The sequence below is a fragment of the Channa argus genome, chromosome 10, assembly GCF_033026475.1.
Source record: "Channa argus isolate prfri chromosome 10, Channa argus male v1.0, whole genome shotgun sequence".
Classification (NCBI taxonomy): Eukaryota; Metazoa; Chordata; class Actinopteri; order Anabantiformes; family Channidae; genus Channa; species Channa argus.
The window spans coordinates 23,605,457-23,627,436 of NC_090206.1; the positions used below are offsets into that span (position 1 = coordinate 23,605,457).

The 21,980-nt window shown below is 42.3% G+C and overlaps 1 protein-coding gene across 4 annotated transcripts in view; it reads right to left on the bottom strand.

Annotated features, from left to right (window-relative positions):
• Positions 1–627: 627 nt before the first annotated feature.
• ankrd50 (ankyrin repeat domain 50) overlaps positions 628–21,980 on the bottom strand; it is a 32,493-nt gene continuing 11,140 nt past the window's right edge. For 2 of the 4 annotated variants that reach the window (XM_067518358.1, XM_067518359.1), the window contains exons 3-5: positions 19,957–20,189; positions 2,270–5,808; positions 628–1,959 (exon numbers count right to left, since the gene is read on the bottom strand). In XM_067518358.1, coding sequence (XP_067374459.1) covers positions 2,273–5,808; positions 19,957–20,189 — 3,769 coding nt within the window. In that variant the 3' untranslated portion in view covers positions 628–1,959; positions 2,270–2,272. Of the gene's footprint in view, positions 1,960–2,269; positions 5,809–6,799; positions 6,952–19,956; positions 20,190–21,980 lie in introns of those variants that run through there. The other 2 variants (XM_067518361.1, XM_067518360.1) reach the window with 2 other exon arrangements.

Sequence of the window (21,980 nt, forward strand, 5' to 3'; positions counted from 1 at the left end):
TTTGGTTAGTTTACTTTTTGCTTGCAAATGTATCACCTTTAAATGCAGAATTATTCATAATTAATGGAGGATCATCAGTGCAAAGAAGGATTTTCAGATACCAAAGGGTTTAGCACTTAATCTAAGCGCCTAGAAATTAAAAATCACACGTTAGACGTCCAACATTGTCTTCATGCCTTCGCCATGAAAAAGCACCGACTGATTTCAGTAATTTACTATTAACCACGTAATCAAACTCACACAGGATTTCATTGTCAGCATTAAAGCAAATATGTTTATTAAGCACTTTAATATACATCAGAAAATTCCACTTCATATGATACAGGAATTCTTCTAAATGAAATGAATGTACATGGGAAGCTATTTACAATCCAATTACTGACAGTCAAATCAAAGGTGACAGACAAAGCAGTCGAGACGAACAAGATAACTGCTTAATAAGACTATACAGTGTTTTCCAACACGCTTTCTAGACCCACTTCTGCTTTGAATCCTTCTACTGATCATTCTATTCACCGCGTACGTTTGAGAGCTGAGAGCTATCACTAGGGCTTATAAGTGATGCACATGCGATAGGTTGGACCCCCCCCCCCCCAAAAAAAAATCCTAGTTGTTGGTGAAAATAGCTCACTGTTAACATTGAAAAACAAAAAAGCAAAAATGACAGGCTGTAAACGCTAACACATCGCTCATGAGAAACACATGTTTTAGTTCCCTCAGGGTCAGTAGAGCACCCCCTCCTGATATTTAGCTTCTCGCATGGAGGAGGTGGGGCAGAGTATGTTGTTACAACTTTGGCTTTACTTTTCAAACAACATCACCAAGTTTTAAGCCTTTTTTTTTTTCTTTTTTTTTTGTCCCTAAGAATTTCAGCAGGAATTCTGGAAATTTACCACACAACAATAAGGAAACAAAGCTCGGATTGTGTTTCTTGCATTGCAGTAGATTATACTTGTAACTGCAGGGAAATGCTATTTTTATTTTTTTATTTCTTTTTTTAATTGCCGCATTTAGCACCACGTGTTTGCTGACGGTACACAATGAGTCATTTAAATATTTTTTTTTACGCACACAGAAAAACATAACATACAAACACAACTGAAAAAATCCCATAGGGACAAAATTATTTTTTTTTTGTAACATTTTTTTATGAACCCCCCTCTGTTTTACCTATTTGTAATAATACAAAAATGCACAAAGCCAACAAAAATGGGAGTCCAAAATAACAGCTGGCAACTTCTGAACACAGCACCATGGTATATCATAATGCAACACAAAATGCAGCAAAAGTGGCTTTTTTTTCCAAAAATAAATATGCTTGTACTATACCTGTGAAGTAAATTGCCATAGCTATTAACATATTACACACAACGTAGGTTTAGCACATTAATCAAGGTTAACGCAGATTATTTGGGATCTCCAGAAAGGCAGACTTATCAATGCGCTTAAAGTCTCACCACGGCATCCATTACTGTTATGTCCTGTGGTTTGTACAATGTACGCCGTGGTACATCGCTGTCAGTGTGAAAATAAGTAGAATCAACATAAAATAGTTAAAAAATAAATTTAAAATAAAAAAAAAAAAAAGCATTGGTATGTTTTTCTCAATTACTTTGATAAAACACGGATGGGCTACAAAGTGAATAGAACAAATGCATGTTTGTCATTTTACTCGTTTAAAAGTGCATACACTGTTAAATAGCATTACATTAAATTAAAATGATAGTTTGCATGAATACATGAAGAAGGCTGTAACAGATGTAGGCACATCGAAGTATCAGTTCACATAAGCCTTAGGCAGCAATAATAATCCCTAGGTATTTTTGAGGTCTCGCACTGACAAAACACACACACACACACACAAAAAAAAAAAAATCGGAATTTTTATGCAGATGAAAACAGTTGCTTTGGCACATTCCCTCCAATGTCTGCATGATGAACGATGGACATTCAAGACATCTGAAACAATACAGGAAGGATCTGGGTTAATGTTTTGACTCGGAAGAAAAACTCAGCTTATCCAGCTTGAAGCATTTTTCGTGCTAGTTTGATGTTGGTCTGATTTAACCCAACTAATGGCGTCTCTGTCAAGCGCAACTCAATAATAGCTAAAGTTTTATTTTGTAGCCACTGTGACTGAAAAAACGAGCTAATATGTCACAACATCCTGACATCACATTCAACTTGGGAGACAAATGCGTGGATTGTTTTTTTAAATTAGATCCCACACTGGAAGATTATTGTGAAAGGAAAAAAAAAAATCGCTTACCAGCTATAATGGAGTCTCCTTTTTGTAGTTAAACCCAGGGTCTGATCCTTCAATCTGCAGTTTCAGGGCTTGTTTAAGGCTTAGCTCGGTTTCCCCTATGGGATAGTTCTCCAGAACGTCCTGGTGGCCTCTGTTCTGTACAGTCCGAGGAACTGATACCCTACCCAGGAAAACTTGATTACCCTGTAGGTGATAGTTGGGGTTGGTCATGATACCATTCCTTTTCTTCTCAGCACAGCTCTGACCCTGGATAAAGAACTGGTCTTGGCCTTGCCCCCTTTCCTGCTGAATAGAACCACCAATCATGATCTTACAATGTGGGTCCTTCACTGCAAAGTTCACTACAGATTTGTTGAGGGCAATCTTCTTGTCAAACTGTGTCATCTCATACTCTAAAACCTGACCTTGGGTTGATCCACTGTTCTTGGCTTTTTTCTTATCTCCCCCTTTACCATTAGATGTCCCATTTCCAGTCTTACTTCCCTTTGTCGACTTGAGACCAGGTTTTAACTGAGACCAGTCAAAGTCATTGGATGGAGATGATGGCTGCTGACCGATGGACTTAGTTGTGGAGGAAGGGGACACGATAGACTGTCTGCTCCGGCTGCGAGGCAGTGAGTGCTGCTGAATTTGTTCTGTGAATGTCAGTCCGTGAAAACTGTCTATCGGCACCGTCTGCGCCGTGGCTGTAGATGATGTAGTTCTCAAGGAGGAGTTCTTGGAGCTCTTGAGGGAATTATTGGACAGTGAGGATTTCTGTCTATCAACCGTTGAATCAGGAGACTCTGAGGGGGAACTGAAAGCATGGACAGGTCCATTGGGTAGACCGCGTCCAGATGACTGCATATCTCCTGCTCCGGTGCTGCCAGAGCTACTCGATTTAATGGTGAGGGACTGCATTTTACCAGTCACCGACAATGGAGTTTTTTCTTCCATGGTGTGCACTGGGGAGGGATTGCAGCCGTTTAACGTCGTGGCCCCATACTTTTCCAAAAGTTTTATGATCATAGAATGGCCACCTTTTGCTGCCACTCTCATTGCTGTGCGTCCAAACTGGTCCGCATGGTTGGGGTCAGCCCCATTTTCAAGAAGTATTTGCACAACGTCAATGTGTCCCTCCTGCGCAGCTATTCCTAGTGCTGTTGCTCCCTGGTTACAAGTGTGATCCACATGTGTGCCATTCTCTATCAGAAACTGCACGGCTTTCGTGTGGCCTTGCCACGCAGCAGACTGGAGGGCAGACCGCTTCTCGTTGTCGCAGGCGTTCACATCAGCATGATAGTTAATCAGCAGCCTCACCATTTCGATATGCCCTTGCCAGCAGGACACGTGAAGGGCCGTTCTCCCCTCGGTGTCGCACTCTTCCACGTTCGCCCCGTTTTCGAGGAAATACTCTGTCATGGCCAGCTGATTTTCAAGCGCCAATATGTAGAGTGTTGGGCGTCCGTCTGCATCTTTGTAATCTATATCGGCACCGTGGCTCAGCAGCAGTTCAACAATGTCCCTGTGGCCTTCTAGTGCAGCCACCCTGAGAGCGTTCCTCCCATCGTATCCCCGCTGGTCAATGCATGACTTGTTTTCCAGAAGAATCTGCACACAGTCATAATGTCCCTCCTGTGCAGCTAAAATCAGCGGTATTCTACCATCATTATCTACCTCTGTACAGCGAGCACCTTGCTCAATAAGGGCATCGCACACTAGGCGGTGTCCCTCAAACGAAGCCATGTGTAGCGGGGTCCAGCCTGCATCATCCCTGTGATTCTCATCAAGTCCTCTGTCCAGCAGAGTTCTGACCACTTCCACATTGCCCTGAGCAGAGGCTATGCTCAGCACAGTTCTTCCCTCACTGTCAATGCTGTCAACAGCAGCCCCCCAAAAAAGTAATGTGTTGACAACGGAGGCATGGCCCATTGATGCAGCAGCGAGAAGAGGCGTGCGACCGTTGTTGTCTGTGTGATCAACATCAGCGCCACCTTCCAGAAGCAGGTCAACTACATCAACATGTCCTTCATAGCCAGCTACAAGGAGCGGTGTCATGCAGTCTTTGTCACAGTGGTCGACTTCTGCTCCCCTGTCGATCAGAAGGCTCACGACAGAAGCGTGGCCTTTACTTGCTGGGATACAGAGAGCGGCCACTGAGAGTGCAGTCCGTCCATCCACGTCTTCATGATTTACTTCAGCCCCGTGGTCCAAAAGGTGCTCAACAATCTCTCTGTGTCCCATATAGGCTGCAGCAATGAGAGCCGTTCTTCCTTCATTGTCTGCTTTGTTGACCTCAGCCCCATGTTGAAGAAGGTTCAACACTATGTCTTCGTGACCCCCCCAGGCTGCAGCCCTCAAAGCAGTTCTGCCATCAGCATCAGCACAGTCCACTTTGGCACCAGCATAGAGCAGAGCAGATACAACCTCTGAATGTCCACCCCAAGCAGCTGAGCGAAGGGCAGTCCAACCATCATGGTCTGTGTGGTTTATGTTGGCCTCACAGCCAATCAGACAGTTGACCACTTTGGTATGGCCCTGCCTTGCAGCAAGGGTAAGAGCCGTTTGTCCGTGGTTGTCTTCTAACTCCATGTTTGCCCCTCTAGATATGAGCAAGTTGACCACATCAAGATTTCCACTGTATGCAGCATTGGCCAGCAGAGTTCTCCCACTGGAATCATACTGGTTCACAGATGCCCCGTTGTCAAGCAATGTTCGTATTGAGTCCTCTCTTTCTAGGGCCTGCTGTACAATACATGAAGCGTGGTCATCCTCATTGTTAACATGAGCGCCGGCTTTAACCAGAAGTTGCAGAACCTCCTGCTCTTTTGGTATCGAGGTGGTCAGAGAGTCTTTAGCAGGGGTTCCATTCCAAACCATCCAGAGAGCCAGATTAAATGGCTCAATCTGCAGATGGGAATTCACAAGATGAAGTGCAAATTCCTGCACTTCCAGTGGTTTGAGCTGCTTTGCCCGGCAGGTGTAACTCATCGCCAGCATCCGATGCCCCTCCGCTGCGTTGCACAGGTACTTTTGGGTGCAGTGTTTAACATCTAAGAGCCACTCTGCAAAACTGTAATGAAAAAGGATTTTGCTACTCCCGAGGCCATCAACCAGTAACTTGGAGAGAATGTCCATCTTTTTCTGAAACTCCTCCATAGTCAGCGTCATGTTTTTAGTCCAAACTGCATGGTACAGTTCCTTGATGGTGAGTGGCCTGCACGTTGCTAGGATTACATTAAGAATAGGCTGAACTTTGGCAAATTGTTTTCTGACAAACAGTCTCTGGCAGAGCCACAGATAGAGGCCATTGAGAGTGCCGGGGATGTCACGGATCTCGCGAAGCATGATAAAGTTCTCCACTACGCCATCCAACACACGCTCCAGGTAAAGGAAGCAGCCGCTGCTCTTGATGTGGAGTTGGTTGAGCATCTCCGCCGTCTCCTTGGTCAGGTGCTGCCTCAGGGCCTCTTCCTGGTCGAGCCTGTGGAGGATGTACTGTTGCACATCTTTGACGATGTAGGCCTTCCTCAGATCGTCGAGGCTGATTTTGCGGAATCCTGAAAGAAAAGAAATGGACATTAGATGAGCTGGATGACAGATCGTATTGTATTTTTGCTGGGAATGGCTGAAGAAATCAGTTCCTTGTGAGCGGGGTTACTTTCTCCAGTGCCTGAGTCATTATTTTAGGCCTGACATTGAAATCATACCCAGTATTTAGCCAATAATCTTAGGATGAATCTTAGCATAATTATTCAAGTTAACTTTTAGCTTCCTAAGGCATAGGATAATTAACAGTTAAGTCGTGTTGCTCTAGAAAAACCTTTCAAAGGAATTGAGTGCATAACCCTGCTGTCTGCTGGGAGTAGCTGTAATCAACAGCAGTTCAATACCAGTTTAGGCCTTTATAACAGGAAAACAAAACCATAGCAATTAGTGCAGTATACTGTGTGTGCCTGTGAGGAGAAGCTAAAATGTGTGTGACGTCTAGGTCTAAGAGTTGCCCTTCAAATAAAATGATCTCGTGGCGGAGGTAGTATCATGGATTTGGGCCTGCTTGCCACTAGTAACGGAGCTATGAATTGTGGGTTGGACAACAAAGTTCTACAGGAAAAGATCATGGTATCCATGGGTGAAATGTAGCTGAACAGAAAGCGGATCATGCATTAAAACCACATTAATTTACCAGTTGTTCTACTAAAGAATAACGATATAGAAAATAATAGAAAAGAGAGGCTGTGAAAAGGACCTGAAGCAGGCAGTTCATACGAGAACGCCAACCAAAATCCCTGAGTTAAGCTGTTCTGTAAGGAGAAACAAGCTATAATCCCTCTGAACCTATGTGCAGGGGTGATAAAGGGGTCACACAACGTACTGACTTCATATTTCTCTGCAACACACACACGTTTAAGATTGGAGATGGGATGCACAAGTTATAAATGTAAAAGTCAAAGTTTTTGGGCACTTGTGTAAAAAGAGATTCTAAATGGTTCATAAACTTTCAAGCACCACAGTATATCAAAAAAAAAAACAAAAAAAACCCCTTAATACCTTGAAAAGAGATTGTTTCAACACTGCAGCTCGCTCGATTGGTCATTCAACTCATCCATTGACTGTACATGTTATTAGCACTTAATCAGCAGGAGGAAATGTATGGTAGGGGGTGAGGATGTACAAGAGTCAAAACGGGGGAGAACACGGGAGACATCGTTTCCGTGCCGCTAGCACATTAATGGCCTGTAGAACATCTCTCCGGTGCTACACTTATTATGCTGCTACATGCTCACTGCACAGACCTTTAGAAATCCTTCTGGAAAAAAAAAAAGGAAAGCATCACTGTGGGTCCTAATGAACGATCTTTCATGTGAATTCCTCTCTGATTTGTGGAAACGCGGCTCCATAATGGCCAAGGCTAATGGGCATAAAGTGAACTTTCCTCCATGTTTAAACAATGTGTTCATAGTTTGTGTAGCCTTGCGGCCCAAGGGTAAGGAAAGCATTTCTGCATACTTTTATTTACAGTTCCCACGGTTGTCTGGGTTAAAAACATCACCAGAGGCTCTGTCAGTGTTATTGACTTGCTCTATTTTTCAGTGACTAACAGGGCTCTTCCTATGGGAAAAGTAGTTGCATTTTGCTGCAGTTGCAGATGCCAAGCTAAGTATGGACTCATTAGCATGAAGGTTTCTAAAAATTAAGGCAGAGAAAATATTAATGTGAACTATGTGAAGACTGACAGAAAATCCGTCACACCTTCTTCCATCAAGCAAATTCAGCTTCAACGCTTTCATCTTCGGTAGTAAAATGCGATTGATTTGATTGCATTATCCACTTTGCCCTGTAGATAATGACAAATGAATCAGACCCTGTCTCCATGCCTGAGGCGGTGCTCTGCTCATTAGGCTGCTATTGAGTGGGTAGAAAAGGCTGGGAAGTCTTTCTCCACACAGGACTCATGGTAACCACACCTCAAAGCCTGATAACAAACCTGTTGGGGTTTAACCACAGTTCCCAAGCAGGTACTGACACTCTGAACAACCGATCCCAGTAAACAGTTTTCTTTATCACCTGCTTCTGAGTTTGTTCAAGATAAGCACACTCCCACTAAGTGCACCTCACAATAATCTCCTTTTACTTTGTAATATAACAAAAGGCCCCAAGGACAAACTGTGATAAAACAAGTGAAATTAAAGTGCTCACACCTCAGATAATGACTAGACCTAATTGTATCCGTTGGTGAATGGCAGCAAGAGAGAATTTGAGAAAAATAAATCTGGAGTAGTGCTAATCAGTTACGTGAGGTTTGTGGAATGTACCAATTACTTATTATTAAAAATATTTACAACATAGGCTAGTTTTGAAGTTTAGGGATTAGTAATCTCATAGAGATGAAATGGACAGATAGCAACACACACCTGAGATAAATGTCAAACAATGGCCTGACGAAAACAGCCATATTCCACATCGATCTCTGCAGATTAACTTTAACAAACGGCAGCTGTACAAATGGTTTAAATTAATAACACCATCAAGCATCAGTGTCTATCATTATACCATATAATTGCCCAATAATTACAGCAACCTAATTACCTTAAGCCACTAGCAGTGTGTCATAGTTTTCAGTGACTGTGCATTTTCCACCCTCTTTCCTCTGGCTCCACAAACCCCCGGCACCACTTCAGTCTTGGAGGAGTCGCTGACATTACAGGAGCCAGATTCATGGTAAACATGTAAAGTAGTTATACGCACGAAGAAGAAAGAAAAGAAAAAAATAAAATAAAAATCACCGAAGCACTTCTATCTTCAAGTCTGTAAAACCATAAAAGATAGGTTTTTGTAGCGCTGGTTTGAAATATATGCTGACTGATAACTCATTTTGACAGAATCCTGGAAACAACTGTAATGGGTTAGTACAGGTCTGGAGAGGGCATACCTCCAGATTTATATCCGCTACAAAAGTATTTGAAGGCACCACATGGTCCTAATGTGCATTCCTGACGTCTGTGTGCTCACACCTCCTTTGGCTCAAACTTCAAGCATTAAAGATCAAATTTCAAATTATCATGCCATCACCAGAGGCTTTTCATGCTTCCTCTCCTGATTTTCTCCAGGGTGTCCGTGCTACCTTACAGTTCCAGTGGTATTTGTTTACTTATTTTAGGCTACTATAAGTGTCTCAGTCAACACGAGCCCGTTGCATTACAACGACAATGTGATCCTATGTTTAAGACGGATGTCTGATGGCGAGAGTGATTTCCTGCCCATCTACGACTCCCTGAAGCTCTTGCTCCTTTTCGACCCGATCCTGCTCCGGCCGGGACAGGAAACCCACTAGTGGGGGAAGTAGAAAGAGGCCATTAAAGGGGAAAAACAAAAACTTCAAGGAGCCAAAAAGAAAAAGGAAAAAAAAATATATATATCTTTTCACCCAGCCAGTGTGACATTTAATACTTTTGACTCGATGAGTCTGGTTTGCTCTTTTTCGGTGGGGGACTAGGAAAAACGATGAGTGTGCATTACAGTCCAGTTCTGGAGATGCTATTCTATCATTAATATTTTCTTAAGGGAACAAAAGCAAAATGCTTCTGTGCTGTAGTTTATGATAAACACTTTTTCCTACATTCCACAGTTGCTGACACACCAATTATGGAGATCTAGTGACATGAAAAGCTGGAGGAGGGAGAAGAGAGATATTTGACTGTAGCCCACACAAAATCAATTTCTATGAGCGAGAAATAAAAGAATTAAAACCAACCAGAGCCTCCAGTCAGGACAAGCAAAGAAGACATTATTCCCTTTGCACATGGTGGAAGATGACCTATAATTTCCACTTTAGTCATCAGCACGCATCACTTCATAACGCTTGGACGTCAACTGTAAAGTCATGGACTCCTTTAGCAGATAAAGCCCGAAAATAACCAAAGGGGTGTAAATTCATCCAACCAACTGATGACTGTGGTGTAACAGGAACTACTGTTAAATGTTACACAAGAATGCAAGAACCCAGATTGGCTACAAATGTTCTAGTGCCTTCCAAGAACCATTTTCTTGCTTTCCAAACCCAACAGCCGTGAAGGCCTATATTTTGCACCATTGTATGTGGCCTACACCAACTGCAGCTAAGCATTGTGTGTGTGTACAGGCTATTTATGTGTGTGAGAGGATGGTCCAGAGTCTGAACAAAAGCGACTGCTAAACAAGCAACAAATGACACATTCATCAGGGTGAGGGATGCAGCTCCCGAGTGCAGGCCTCTGAGCCAGCTGCTGCTCGTTACAGAACTGGATGCCAGCCACAAGAGACAGATCCTTAAACACAACAGAGAGACTGTTTGCCTTCTAGATTAATTTTTGTTCAGATGACAAATGAGGCCTAGTGCAGGTGTGTCGCGGAACGAGCGGTCCGAGTTCATGAAAAAGGATTTCGGAAAAGGCATCTCGTCAGATTGGGCACGTTCAGCGTAAGACACCATCTTAAGGAACTGGATCCATAAAGAAAACAGAAACCCAAGCCTCACTGCCCTCTCCCCAGGCTCTCCAGTAAACCCACACTCGACAAACGTCTGTTCAACAGCTGCAGCTTTCCCGGCTCCAAAAAAACATGAGAGCCCCAACCTCCTAAACACAAGTATGTGGATGAGAGTCAGATCCAGCGGTCTGCAAACAACAGTCCTTTGAAAAGTGTGCTGCCATTTAAGCTTTGAAAATGACTGCCGAGTTCCCTTGTTTGATTCTTTACAGTCTAATTTCTACTCGAGCAGACAAATAAAGATTACCCTTTCTGTTTTATCCGAGATAAACGTGGCTTCCTCGCAAATGAGACAAGACAAAGATAAGTACTGAGAGGCTTTTACCCCAGTGAGGCACCAATTAAACGATACAAAGAAAACAAGGAATCATTGCAGGTTAGCTACTGCATGTTACATGTGCTGTGTATTTTCTGTCATACCCAACAGCCACTAGGCGGGACACTGAAACAATTACACTTTGGCAATTAATTTATGCAGCACTAGAGGCGAAACACATGAAAACAGTCCTGCCCAGACACGCCTCTCGCTGAATTTCAAACAGGGATGTGAAAGGGTTTCCAGTCAAACCTGTTGTGGTGTAACTGAACAGGGCTGATGAGGTGGGGGTGGGGCAAAGAGGAATACATTTCACACACACACACACACACACACACAGAGTGGGGTTCAGTTTGAAAGATGCATTATGATAAAGCTATCAACTGAACAAAGAATAATGTGACCGAACATTATAGAGATAAATGGTCTTTCCTTTAAAGAGAAAAAAAAATAAAAAAAGAAAAGAGCCTGAATTCATGCTTTTGAATGACAGAAGCTCATTAAAATGGTGGCAAGAGACTGCGTCAGAAGACTGTGCACCTGGTCACATGTGTGCGCCTTTAATCACTGTATCACATAATGGATAGCTACTACTAGAGGGTTGTCACAATACATCACAAAACCCCTTGCAGCTGCAGAGACAGACTGGAAATTTCATCCAAGTGAAGAAATTCCAAAGCCAGGGATCCACGGAAAAGCTGCCAGCAGCACCGATAGCATAGTCAAAGCTGTCCATTTACCAGTTTCAGTAATCAGTGAAAAAGAAGGGCCTATATGGCAAATAGTCTGGTTTATTCAACACAAGATAAAACTAATGCAGTCTACAAATGCTGGGCACATACTTTTATATCAACACCCTCCTCAAACAGTTGGAGGGAAGAAAAAAAAAAACACTGCAACCTTCATAAAGCAAGGACTTATCGCTGGGCTGTCGATTAGACTGCCTATGCTTAAGATGTGTGTGCCTAATAAACTACACAATGTGCCAGAAAGCACTTCCAAATCAACTGTCATTTAAAAATGGATGTCGTCAGCCTTAACATAATTCACAGGTCTTTTGTCTTTATTGCTGGAAACACGATCACTGTTCCTCAAATTTTCTATTTCATTTATTACACTGTACAACCTCCTGGTGATCTCATTTACCCCGACCGCCATATCTGTCCCTTCAGCCGCTCAAAAAGCAAAAACACAAACACAGTTAGTTGCAGTCATCCTTGGCATGTAGGTCAGGAGGTTGTACTTGTTGTTTTTTTATTTTTTTTTCCCCAAAGCCAAAAATATGCCAGGAATTCCACTGTATTTATCCCAACTAACGTTAATTTAAGATTTAATTAAAACACCCATTAATTAAAGCACAAACTAAACACTCATGTTAGAGCCTTGAAAAACTGCAACTCGAGTCTCTAAAAAAAAGTGGCAGGGGCACGCCACATACCAAAGGGCATCATGTCGGATGGAAAGACACCAGCTAGTTTGTCCTCCGTGTTCAGAATCATGTTACTGCAGTGCAGCACCCAAAGGTGTTGTAGATACAGACACAGCAGACCTGTAATTTGCCTGGCTGTCAGTAAATTACAGTATTCACCAAGGATTATGGTCTTCAGCTCATCCAAAGTGAGGCTCAACATGCAGCCTCGCAGACGACAACTCATACATGAATATGGACATAAATCAGCTTGTCTGCGTAAGCCAATTTTAAGAAAGGGGGAGGTGGGATAATTAAATAGGTCGTTCGTGCTCGTTACCCAGGCGTAGATGCACCGAGACAATTGGTGCAAAAAACTCTGAAATGAGAGGACAGAGAGGGCTTTTATTATGTTTGACTTGTAGGAGGCATTCGTCGAGTTTTACTGTAGGTGAAATTCTGCCTTTGTCTTGCAGAGTGCAGCGCTGTCCAAATGTGTCAGAATTGGTTCTGAAGCAGATAAAAGTATTACATTATCTGCTTTGCGTTGCATGTGTATGTCCACACATCCAATAATCTAAAAGATGAGTCACTTAGTAAGTAAGAAGTCGGTAAGCAGAGCCATTTTTGTCCTCCTTCAGACAGCATTCCACAGCCCAGAAGAAATAAACCGTCCTCGCTGCTTTACGACTGTGTTTGTGTTGTCAGTCGGCCAGGAGATCTCCTGGTCCCTCCAGTGAGGTCTCACATTTTAACCAAACCATAGACAAAAACACACAACCAGGAAGATGTTAAGAGTTTTGTTGACCTTTTTCCAGAGGGACGGCCTTGCAATGTCGCACATTCACCCTGGGGCCTCAGGACAAAGACCTGCTCAGAAAGGCTCAAACAGTGCTACTCCTTTTCCAGTTGTGGCCATTGGTGATAAATCAGTTCAGTTTCCTGGCGGGCTGGGAAAAGAAAGCTCCATTCAAAGTGAGCAAAGTGGAGGTGGAAGACATGGTTCGGGTCCTTGATGGGGTGGTCTACCCTATGCGCAAATACAGAAAACAAAACCACAGACCCCTCCCCAGAGTCACATCATTTTGTGAAGGTGTAGCTGTTTTATTATACTACAGCTGTGGAATTTCTAATGACTTGCCTAGGTGTTGTGGGGTATGCACAAGACCTACAGATCGCTACGCAGAAAGCATGGCCAAATGTGTCACCCTAGGAAGGAAATGAGTGCAACCTGCATCAAAGTGCCTCACACCCCTGTAGCATTCCTCAGTCTGAGCTAGGAGCATAACCAGCTCCATAGCAACTGGGATTCATAACTCAGAGGGGGTTTTATGTGGCCATTTTCCAAATTTTTGGCTAGTACATCTCCCAAGTCCGGGCCAAATGTCCCCTGTGACAAACTAGACCTACACATAGTAAAATGGGCAAATTTATGAAAACATAATGTATTTTATGTTGGAGTTAATGATTCTAATTGAAATAGCTGTAACACTGTAGAGCAGGAATGCAGCCATTATCCTTCACGGCTGCAGTAGCACTGATACTACACTATTAGAACTACTGGCACTGCTGTTGACAGATGCAGGCCTCATCCATCCTTTTCTCTCAACCTTGTGCTTGCGTGGACTTACGATTTTTTGTTGAGCTCCCTTTAAACTGGGCTGTGTCTTTGTCATCGACCTCCTTCCCTATTTACAGATGAGTCATGAGATGCTTCCACACACAGCGAGAGGAGATCTGAAAAGTAGTACTCGGCTCACTTTGATTATCTCAGATCTCAGCACTTGCCTTAGACCTCTCTGTAGCGCTGCATTCTGATTCTAAAGATCACTAATTAGCATGCTCATCTGTTAAATCAATACAGAAATCAACAGAAAAACAATATTTCACATTTCTGTGAGAGGTAAATTCAGCACAATTAATGTCTTTGAAGAAATCTTCCAGGTGCCAGGTTTTGAACTACTGCATTAAATATCAAATTATTAACGTTTGATATTCAAGAGGATTACGATTTAATACTGAATTTAGATTTGGTAAACTATTTTCCGGTGCAATAATAACCAGGGGTTTAAATTACTTACTGGCTGATGGTCACAACGTCAACCAAGAAAAGTCAGGTCCTTTATTAGTACTTTGTCAAAGCTGCTCTTGGACTAAGGACCAAAATTTTAAAATGAAACGTGACACTAAATACAGACACACAAGCAACAGACAGACTTTCATACTGACCAGACAAGGTCAATTATTTCTGTTTGTAGCTTTCTTATTTATTTGTAATTTCATAACTAATGCTGAAGGGATGGCCAGAGCTTGGTGGAGCAGGAAAAGGAAGGGCTGAGCAGAGTGGAACGAATTAAATGAGTCTCCTCGATTACTTTTACCGCTAGCTCGATTTCCAAAAGTTGCATTTTGTTGCTTTAAATATAATATATCAAAATATAATAATATGTAGTAAATATCAAAGTGATAAATACCAAAGTTGACCTGCCCTTAGGAGGGGGCCCTCACATACTTGCTACTCTGACAAGCATGCGCCACAGACAATTCTGGGCAGATGGTTGGCATTACAGTTCACTGATGCTACAAACGATAAAGAGATCACACACTAGGATGACGTGCTATGGGGCTTTATGATTAGAATGAGTCCGTAATTATTTTAATGAAATCAAAGACATTTTTGAAAGCCATGCAAGAAACAAAGGAAAGAGAGCTTAAAACCTCCCATGTAAGTAATATTTTTGCTTTATAATAGAATGTGTAGGCCTATTTTGGAATTACAGAAGTCAGCACATTGCAAGTTATGTTCAATTTTGACAAGAAATAATGAGATACTGAGGTCTGAGTAGTTAAAAAAATACATGTATGAGAGGCTGTTTCTATTTAAACACCCAACCCTCCTGTCTCCAACCTTCACCCCACCCTCTCTTTCCTTTTGCTTTGCTCTCTCTTCTGCCAGAGGCCTTGTTAAATTGGCACAGATTCCACCCGGCTCCCAACCAAAATCGCTGCCTAAGTGTTTCCACTCTGCTACTCCTATCATGGCCCTACAGTAGCACACACACAGAGGGGGTAAGCACGGCAAACAATAAGCCTCTCTCCATAAGTCTGCTGTCACTTATAAGATTATAATTAGAAATACTAACTTTACTTATTTTTACTTTTTTTAGAAACCGTTGCAAATGAATAGAAAAAAAAAAAAACACAATAAACTTGGTACAAAACAAGTAGAGAGTTTAAATAAAAACCCATCAATCAATTCAATTTCACCTTAAAACTAACAGGTAACCAATGAAGGGAGACTAAAAAAGGTCAAATGTCCTCTGTGAAGGACTCCACTATCATGTTTTGGACTAAATGCAGACACTTTTTTCTTTTCAACGTCTTAACCCTCAATACAGTGAATCAGTCGATACACAGTGATATAAATGAGTGTATGGCCTTCTCAAGATCAATGGGAGAAAGAGAGACCACATTTGTAAAGGTTTTTTCTTAGCTGGAGGATCCCTGACTGGACAAAGCTCATGATTTGATTGTAGAAAATAAGTTCAGAGTGTTTTACAGTGATCTTTGGAGTGAGCTACACAACACCCAGTATCTCCAGCTGGATGTTCCACCGTTACCTTTAAATGGTAGATGGGCTGCATTGGAAATGGTTCCCGTAATTGTCAGTACCCAAAGTCAAATGTCCAAGCTTGTAATTGGCTACTGTACCTCCTGAGCCACAGTGTCCACTATTGGTGTATTGCTTAAACTGTTATTGGCACATGAGTGTTGGTTTCATGAGATGTATGATGGCCACCCCATGTTTAAGGTAGGAAGGAAAGAAAATAATAATGGCATCGTATTTTGCAAAGCCGGAGGGGAAAATACTAAGGACTTGATAAAGGCTTATTTTAGTCATTTCATCCTTAATGTTCCATACAGAGACAAAGGTCAGCAAAGCTGGGGAATTGCACGTGCATGGAAAAAAGGCTGTGGGTAGGGTAGGTAGCGGAGTAGGAGGACTGATCGTTGCAATGCCACGTTAAGTCCAGTTAAAGATGTAACTAACACATAGTGGCCCATAACAATCCGAATCAGTTTCCTACTGGTTCTGCTATTAAAGCAGCATCCTCCCTGACAAGTGCCTGGCAGTATTTAAAAGGAAGCAGCAGGTTAGCAAACGCCTCTTTACAGATTGAAGGGTGCAGGAAATTTCATCCCACCTGGTGTGGGCAGCAGAGATGACTTCATACAGACACATTGTGGAACATGTTCTGCCACTTATGTGCAATGCTTACAATAGATTAGTCAGCTGATAAGCCAGGAACGAAGGCGGCAGGACCACCAGAATACACCACAGTTAGAGGGAAGTCAAAACAATATCTGATCTTGGCTAAAACATTTGTAAGAGCTTATAAAACTGATCCACCTGCAATTATTTTTGTCAAGCCACATATTTTTAAGCCCAATGCAAAAATATCACATGAAAAGGCTTCATCAGAATGAGTGATCATATAATATGAGTCAGACTACTGCTCCTCACGAAACAGAACAGTCTTTGTTTGTGAGGCATTAGCCAAGCGGATGCAAGCGAGGCATTCTGCTGCTGAAGTCAGAATGCCTCCTTCTTCCTGCCTGGTCTCAGAGGTGTTGAAAACTTCCCAAAGCACATTCCACTCTGAGACAGACACAAGGAATAAAGGTTGAGCAAAGGGGGAAAAAAAAGAATTCAGCATTTAGATCTTGGGGGGTGAAACGTCATCCCTTTAAGAAAAGAAATGCACTCAACTGCCGCTCACGGTATGTGTACGTCTTCAGACAAGGGGGTGCAGATAGCAATACACAATAAAATGTGCCAAAATCCAATACCTTCTCTCTTCAAATGATCTTAAAGACTTTCAGAACTATTAATACCCTGTAGAATGACCTTTTGGTTAAAGGTTATTCCTCAAACTTTACCAACGCTATTTTTACAGAACCACAAAGTTCCCAACACCACAGACCAGAGTGTACTGGGAAACCTACAAAACCTCCACCACAGACAAAATAGGCTGCTAATATGAAAGAGGAATTGGCTTTGCACAGAGCATGAAAGTGGAGTCTTTTGGCAGGTCACTGCCATCTCTGACTTGTAAACAATATGGAGGGTATTTTTAGGGGACACTTGGCCTCAATTTAATACGCTAAAGTCCTTTGGTTTATTTTAGGTCCAGTGCTGCATGAATAAGGAGCATTCACGCTGCTCTATTCATAATACGGTCCGCCAGCTAATGCAGGACACTAAGTGGGTGAGTGTGTTTGTAGTCTACATCCGTTAATGTGAGGGCGAAAAAAAAAATAGAAAAAAAAAAGGCCTCTTTTGCAGAACAATTTCCAGTGTTGAACTAAAATCTGAGGACTGACTCCAGACAAAACAGAGACGCTGCTAACAGCATCAGCAAAGTAGCAAGGCCAAGCTTTGTGGGACTGTAGAATGCACAAACTCAATAGGATCCATTGAAATGTTGTGTAGTTTTAAATGTAGAAAGTATGTTCATCTAAAAAAAAAAAAAAAGAAGAATGCAGGGGCAAAAATCACATGTCCTTCACTCGTTTTAAAAGGGGACATCATGTGAGTTTGGCTCTGTTCTCTTGTTGAAAAGGAGACTGTTTTATGAAAACCAATTGCTGGGCAATTGGTGTAAGAGCTTGACAAAAGTGTAGCCCATCCTCAAAGAGGCAGTAAAAAGCGAAAGAGATGTGAGCCAGTTTCATAAAACCTAAAGAGGATAACTGCTGTTTTATCAGATTGAAATTCCCTTCAAACCTTATCAAAAACGTCAGGACAGACAGCTCTTCAGCTACTAACATCAGAAGAGAAAAAGCAAATGGGCAATGACAGAAGCCCATGAGATTCTTTGAAGCAAGTTTAAAACAAAAAAAAATTCCCTTGGCATTTACATCTGGGGCATATATGGATATGTATTTTCCTGCTGACTCCACTGTCAACTTTATGTGCACTACAAATAAAGCCTGTCAATTTAAATTATGGTTGGAGCCAGACAGCAGACGCACAGATAATAAACCAGAAAACACAATTTAGTGCAAATTGCTGCCGAAAGCAAATAAAATATAACATTTCTTCTCCGTCTGTGAACAAAAACGTCTGGAAAATACTGTGAGGAAGCGTTATACTACACTCTGATACCGATCCAGAATCTAATCGACCATGGGCACGTACACAGAAGCTTTGATGTTAGAGGGAAGCGTGGGTGGGCATGTCTTTGCGATTATAAAGTGGGCAGCTTGCAGCACAGTTGGTTTGATGAATTAAACGCATGACGCCCACGAAGGACTGAAAGTGAGCTGTAGTGTCCAAGCCCCATCCCCCCTCCCCTTCCCCACTGCCACTGTCGACGCTGATCACACCTGGACTCGTCTAAACTGCTCTTACATCGCCGACAACTGCACTTAAGATTTCAATCCCTGACAATGAAACTTATTATTTACATCCTACTTACAGACTATTTTTTTTTTTCCAATTAACCCCTGTTTGTGGCCCCTTTAGTACATGCGGCTCATCAAATTATTATTTCCCAAACTTCTCCCTGTATCTGGTTTTGTCCCACCAGTCCAACGGTTATTAAGCTTACAATGACAGAAAACAGAAGTTCAACAAATCCTCACATGGGAGATGCTAGAAACACTTTTTGATTAGCAAAATGACTGAACCACAAACGATTTAAAACTCTAATGTAGTTTCAACATATTCTGTGAGAGCGCTATGGACATTAACTTTATTACCTGTAAATTACAGAAAATACAAAGTGTGCACATCATGGGTACATTATTTTTATTGTTCTTCTTTAAAACGGATTTATTGGAAGGCAGAACATGCCTACACACCTTGACATCTGACTTCTTAGCACACCTGCTAAACATTATTGCACACTTGCAACAGTGCGAGCATGTCGCCCACAAAAAGTCTAATACTGGTCAAACCCATTGTGGAGGCTAAATATCAGCGTTGCGTGTGACATCTTGACATGAATCCCTCAGTTGTGTACATTCACCGAAAACCGACACCACACAAGCAATAAAACGAGGCAAGGGAATCATCTACTAGCCTGTAATATGTCATAATTGCTCCTTGTGGGCTAAATAATGTCGTTTCTACACAGTGCGGAAGCTCTCAAACCTTCAGCATCCTTCATTATGACAAATAACACCAGCAAGAACAACAACAACTGAAAGACCAAGACGGGGCTTAAGAGCTGCTCCCGTTTCCAACTGACAAATTACTGTCCCGAATTATTATCACAGTCATTTCGGGAGACTGTACTACACTAATGTGGACATTACCAGCTCGTTAACGGAGCGAAAGGTTTTCTAAAAAAAAACATTCCGGTCTTTCAGCCTTGAACTCGACCTCATTCATCTTCGGAGAGGGAAAGCGGCACCAAAACGACTTGCTTAGACCGCTGGGATATTACATAATGCTTTAAGAGGCAAGCTGAGGGCACAAGAAGCAACTCCCCACATTCAGTGGTTTTGGAGAAGCAGAGGGGTACACAGAGCACCGCGAGTCTGCGGAGGCGACTTCCTCCCACGCCGACAGGTTCTTGATTAATGTTAAGCCAGCTCATCATCACCACAGAGGAGGCTGCTGGCCTGACGGGGAGATAATAACAGCTGGTATGGAGCAGTGTCATAGGACATCAAGGAAGCAGCAGTGACCCAAATCTCTTTAGGCATGTCGTGATGTTCCATTTGTACTATTTGAACAGCCAAGACAGAGAAGAAACTAAGCTGCGGGCTGTGTTTGTAACTGCATTTTCAGGTAAAATGAACAGAAAAATAGCTGCCACTGAGCAGAAACAACCATGGTGCAGTACTGACAAGGGCACATATTGTCTCATATATCAACCTGTCTCTTCAAATCAGCTCAGCTCAATGGTTATTAAGGCATCACAGCTATAAAGCCACAGCTTTTACCTGTGAAGAGTTTGGTGATAGCCTTGTTCTGACGCCGTGCAGAGCAGATGAGCAGCAGCCAGGGAGGCAGGAACTCGTGGTGACTGGCCAGGAGCTCGGCGATGGTCCTGGGGGAGCCGGGGGAGGACCTCTGCTCCCCCTCACCCAGCCGACAGCCCTCATCGATGGAGTCCACCAACAGGAACAGAGACTGCTGAGGAGGCTTCACACTCAAGAGAGGCAAGAGGATGCATCTGAGGAGCGAAGGATTAGAGAACAGACAATTGATTTTTTTTAATCAATGCAAACTGACATTTTACGCTGTCAGCAAACAGTGAAAATGGCAGAAAGTCTGAGTGATGCATGTATTCACATTCACAGCCTTCTCACTTTGTCTGACAAAACAGTGCAAAACCCCAAAACTTCCAATTTACAATAATGTGTAGCAGAGAAATCAAACCTGCAAAGCTTAACTTCCTGTTAAGATAATTCACTTCCTTAACAGGAAAGGAATTTGCTGGCATGGATAATTTGACCTTAGAAGGATATTTAGTTAAAGTAACAAGCTACCCTAGTTCTTTTAGTACTAGTTCCATGTCTCTTTGAAACCCAAGACAAGCAAGTAAGTACCCACCATATCGGCCTTTAGCTACCTGTCCTAACGTGGAGCACTACGCCACCACAGCAAATGTGAACTTCTATGAAATATATTGAAGCTAATACACCAAACACATGTTTACTTGCCCTTAAATGTTTTGTAAGCCAAAACCAAGCCGGGAAAAAAAAAATTGTTAAAAATAAATAAATAAATAATTTTTTTTTAAAAAATTAAGGACTATGTGCTGTCTCCTTTTACTAATGTTGCTGTTTTTGGAATAAAATCATAACACAGCGTCCATTTTATTATCCTCCTCTGCGTGGCAGAGGCTTAAGGATAAATCTGTTTCTCCTGGTTTGCCTGGTATGATGCAATGCTGCCACCGCAACGACACAGTCACGGTGAACGGGGGTGATTTTCCCGAGGCGTATCACATCTCAGTTCATCTGTCTCAATTGGGAGAGCGAATGTGGGCGTTTAAATATGTCTCCATCCAATCCAAATTGCATCCATTAACAAGCCCGCTGCAGATGATTTGAGCTCACAGAAACATACAGAGCAGACACAGTCATTTATAATTCAGTGGGCAGTTTTGTTCAGCAAAAGGGAGGGAAAAAAAAAATAAAGTCTTTGCCCAAGAGCTAAATGTTCAGCCATGAGCTGATATCAAAAAACGTGGAGACAAAGTGCTAAATGACTATCATACAATAATACTAACAGCAACCATGTATTTCCAAGACAAAAGTCGAATCTCCCTGCAGCATTGATATCTATGGTTTAACATGAACAACAGTTTAGCACTTGGCCTCCAGCAATAAAGCAAACATGGCGTAAAGCAAACTGTGTCAAACATCACATGCTCAGCTGACAAAACGCAACAGTTTGAAAGCTACATTAACCTGTTATCAACACAAAAGTCTAAGCCAGACGTGGATTCTAGTGGCTCCAGTGCTAATATGAAACTTTACACCTAAAACAGTCAGTGTGATGAGGTGTTTTCTCTTTTTTTGATTTATGGAGTTAAGCTGGCAACACTTCTGTTCCACTTCAACCGCCACGGGCCGTTTGAAGCCAGCCACAAGACGTTTGTTTGCTACGTTTCACTTGCAAAGTCTTCTCTTCCAAATTTCTTCCAGCTCAACTGGCCGCGGTAAAGGATCTGAGCTTTTCATATTAGCGACATTTTAATCTGGGTCTAGGTTAATTAAACATTTCAAAAGGGGTTGAGCGAAATCAATTAATCGACATGAAAACTTGATTTCGAGAGTAGAGACGGCCTCAGGGCATTTGAGCTTTTTCACGGGCAGCCGTCACACACAGATAAAATCTGAGAGCTTCTGGATGATGGGACACTCTCTTGCAATGGAGCATTACTTAAAGTAAAATGCTGTTTTAATGAGACTTCCTCTAGACGCTCAGCCAGCCGTTTCCTTTTTAAGCATTTACC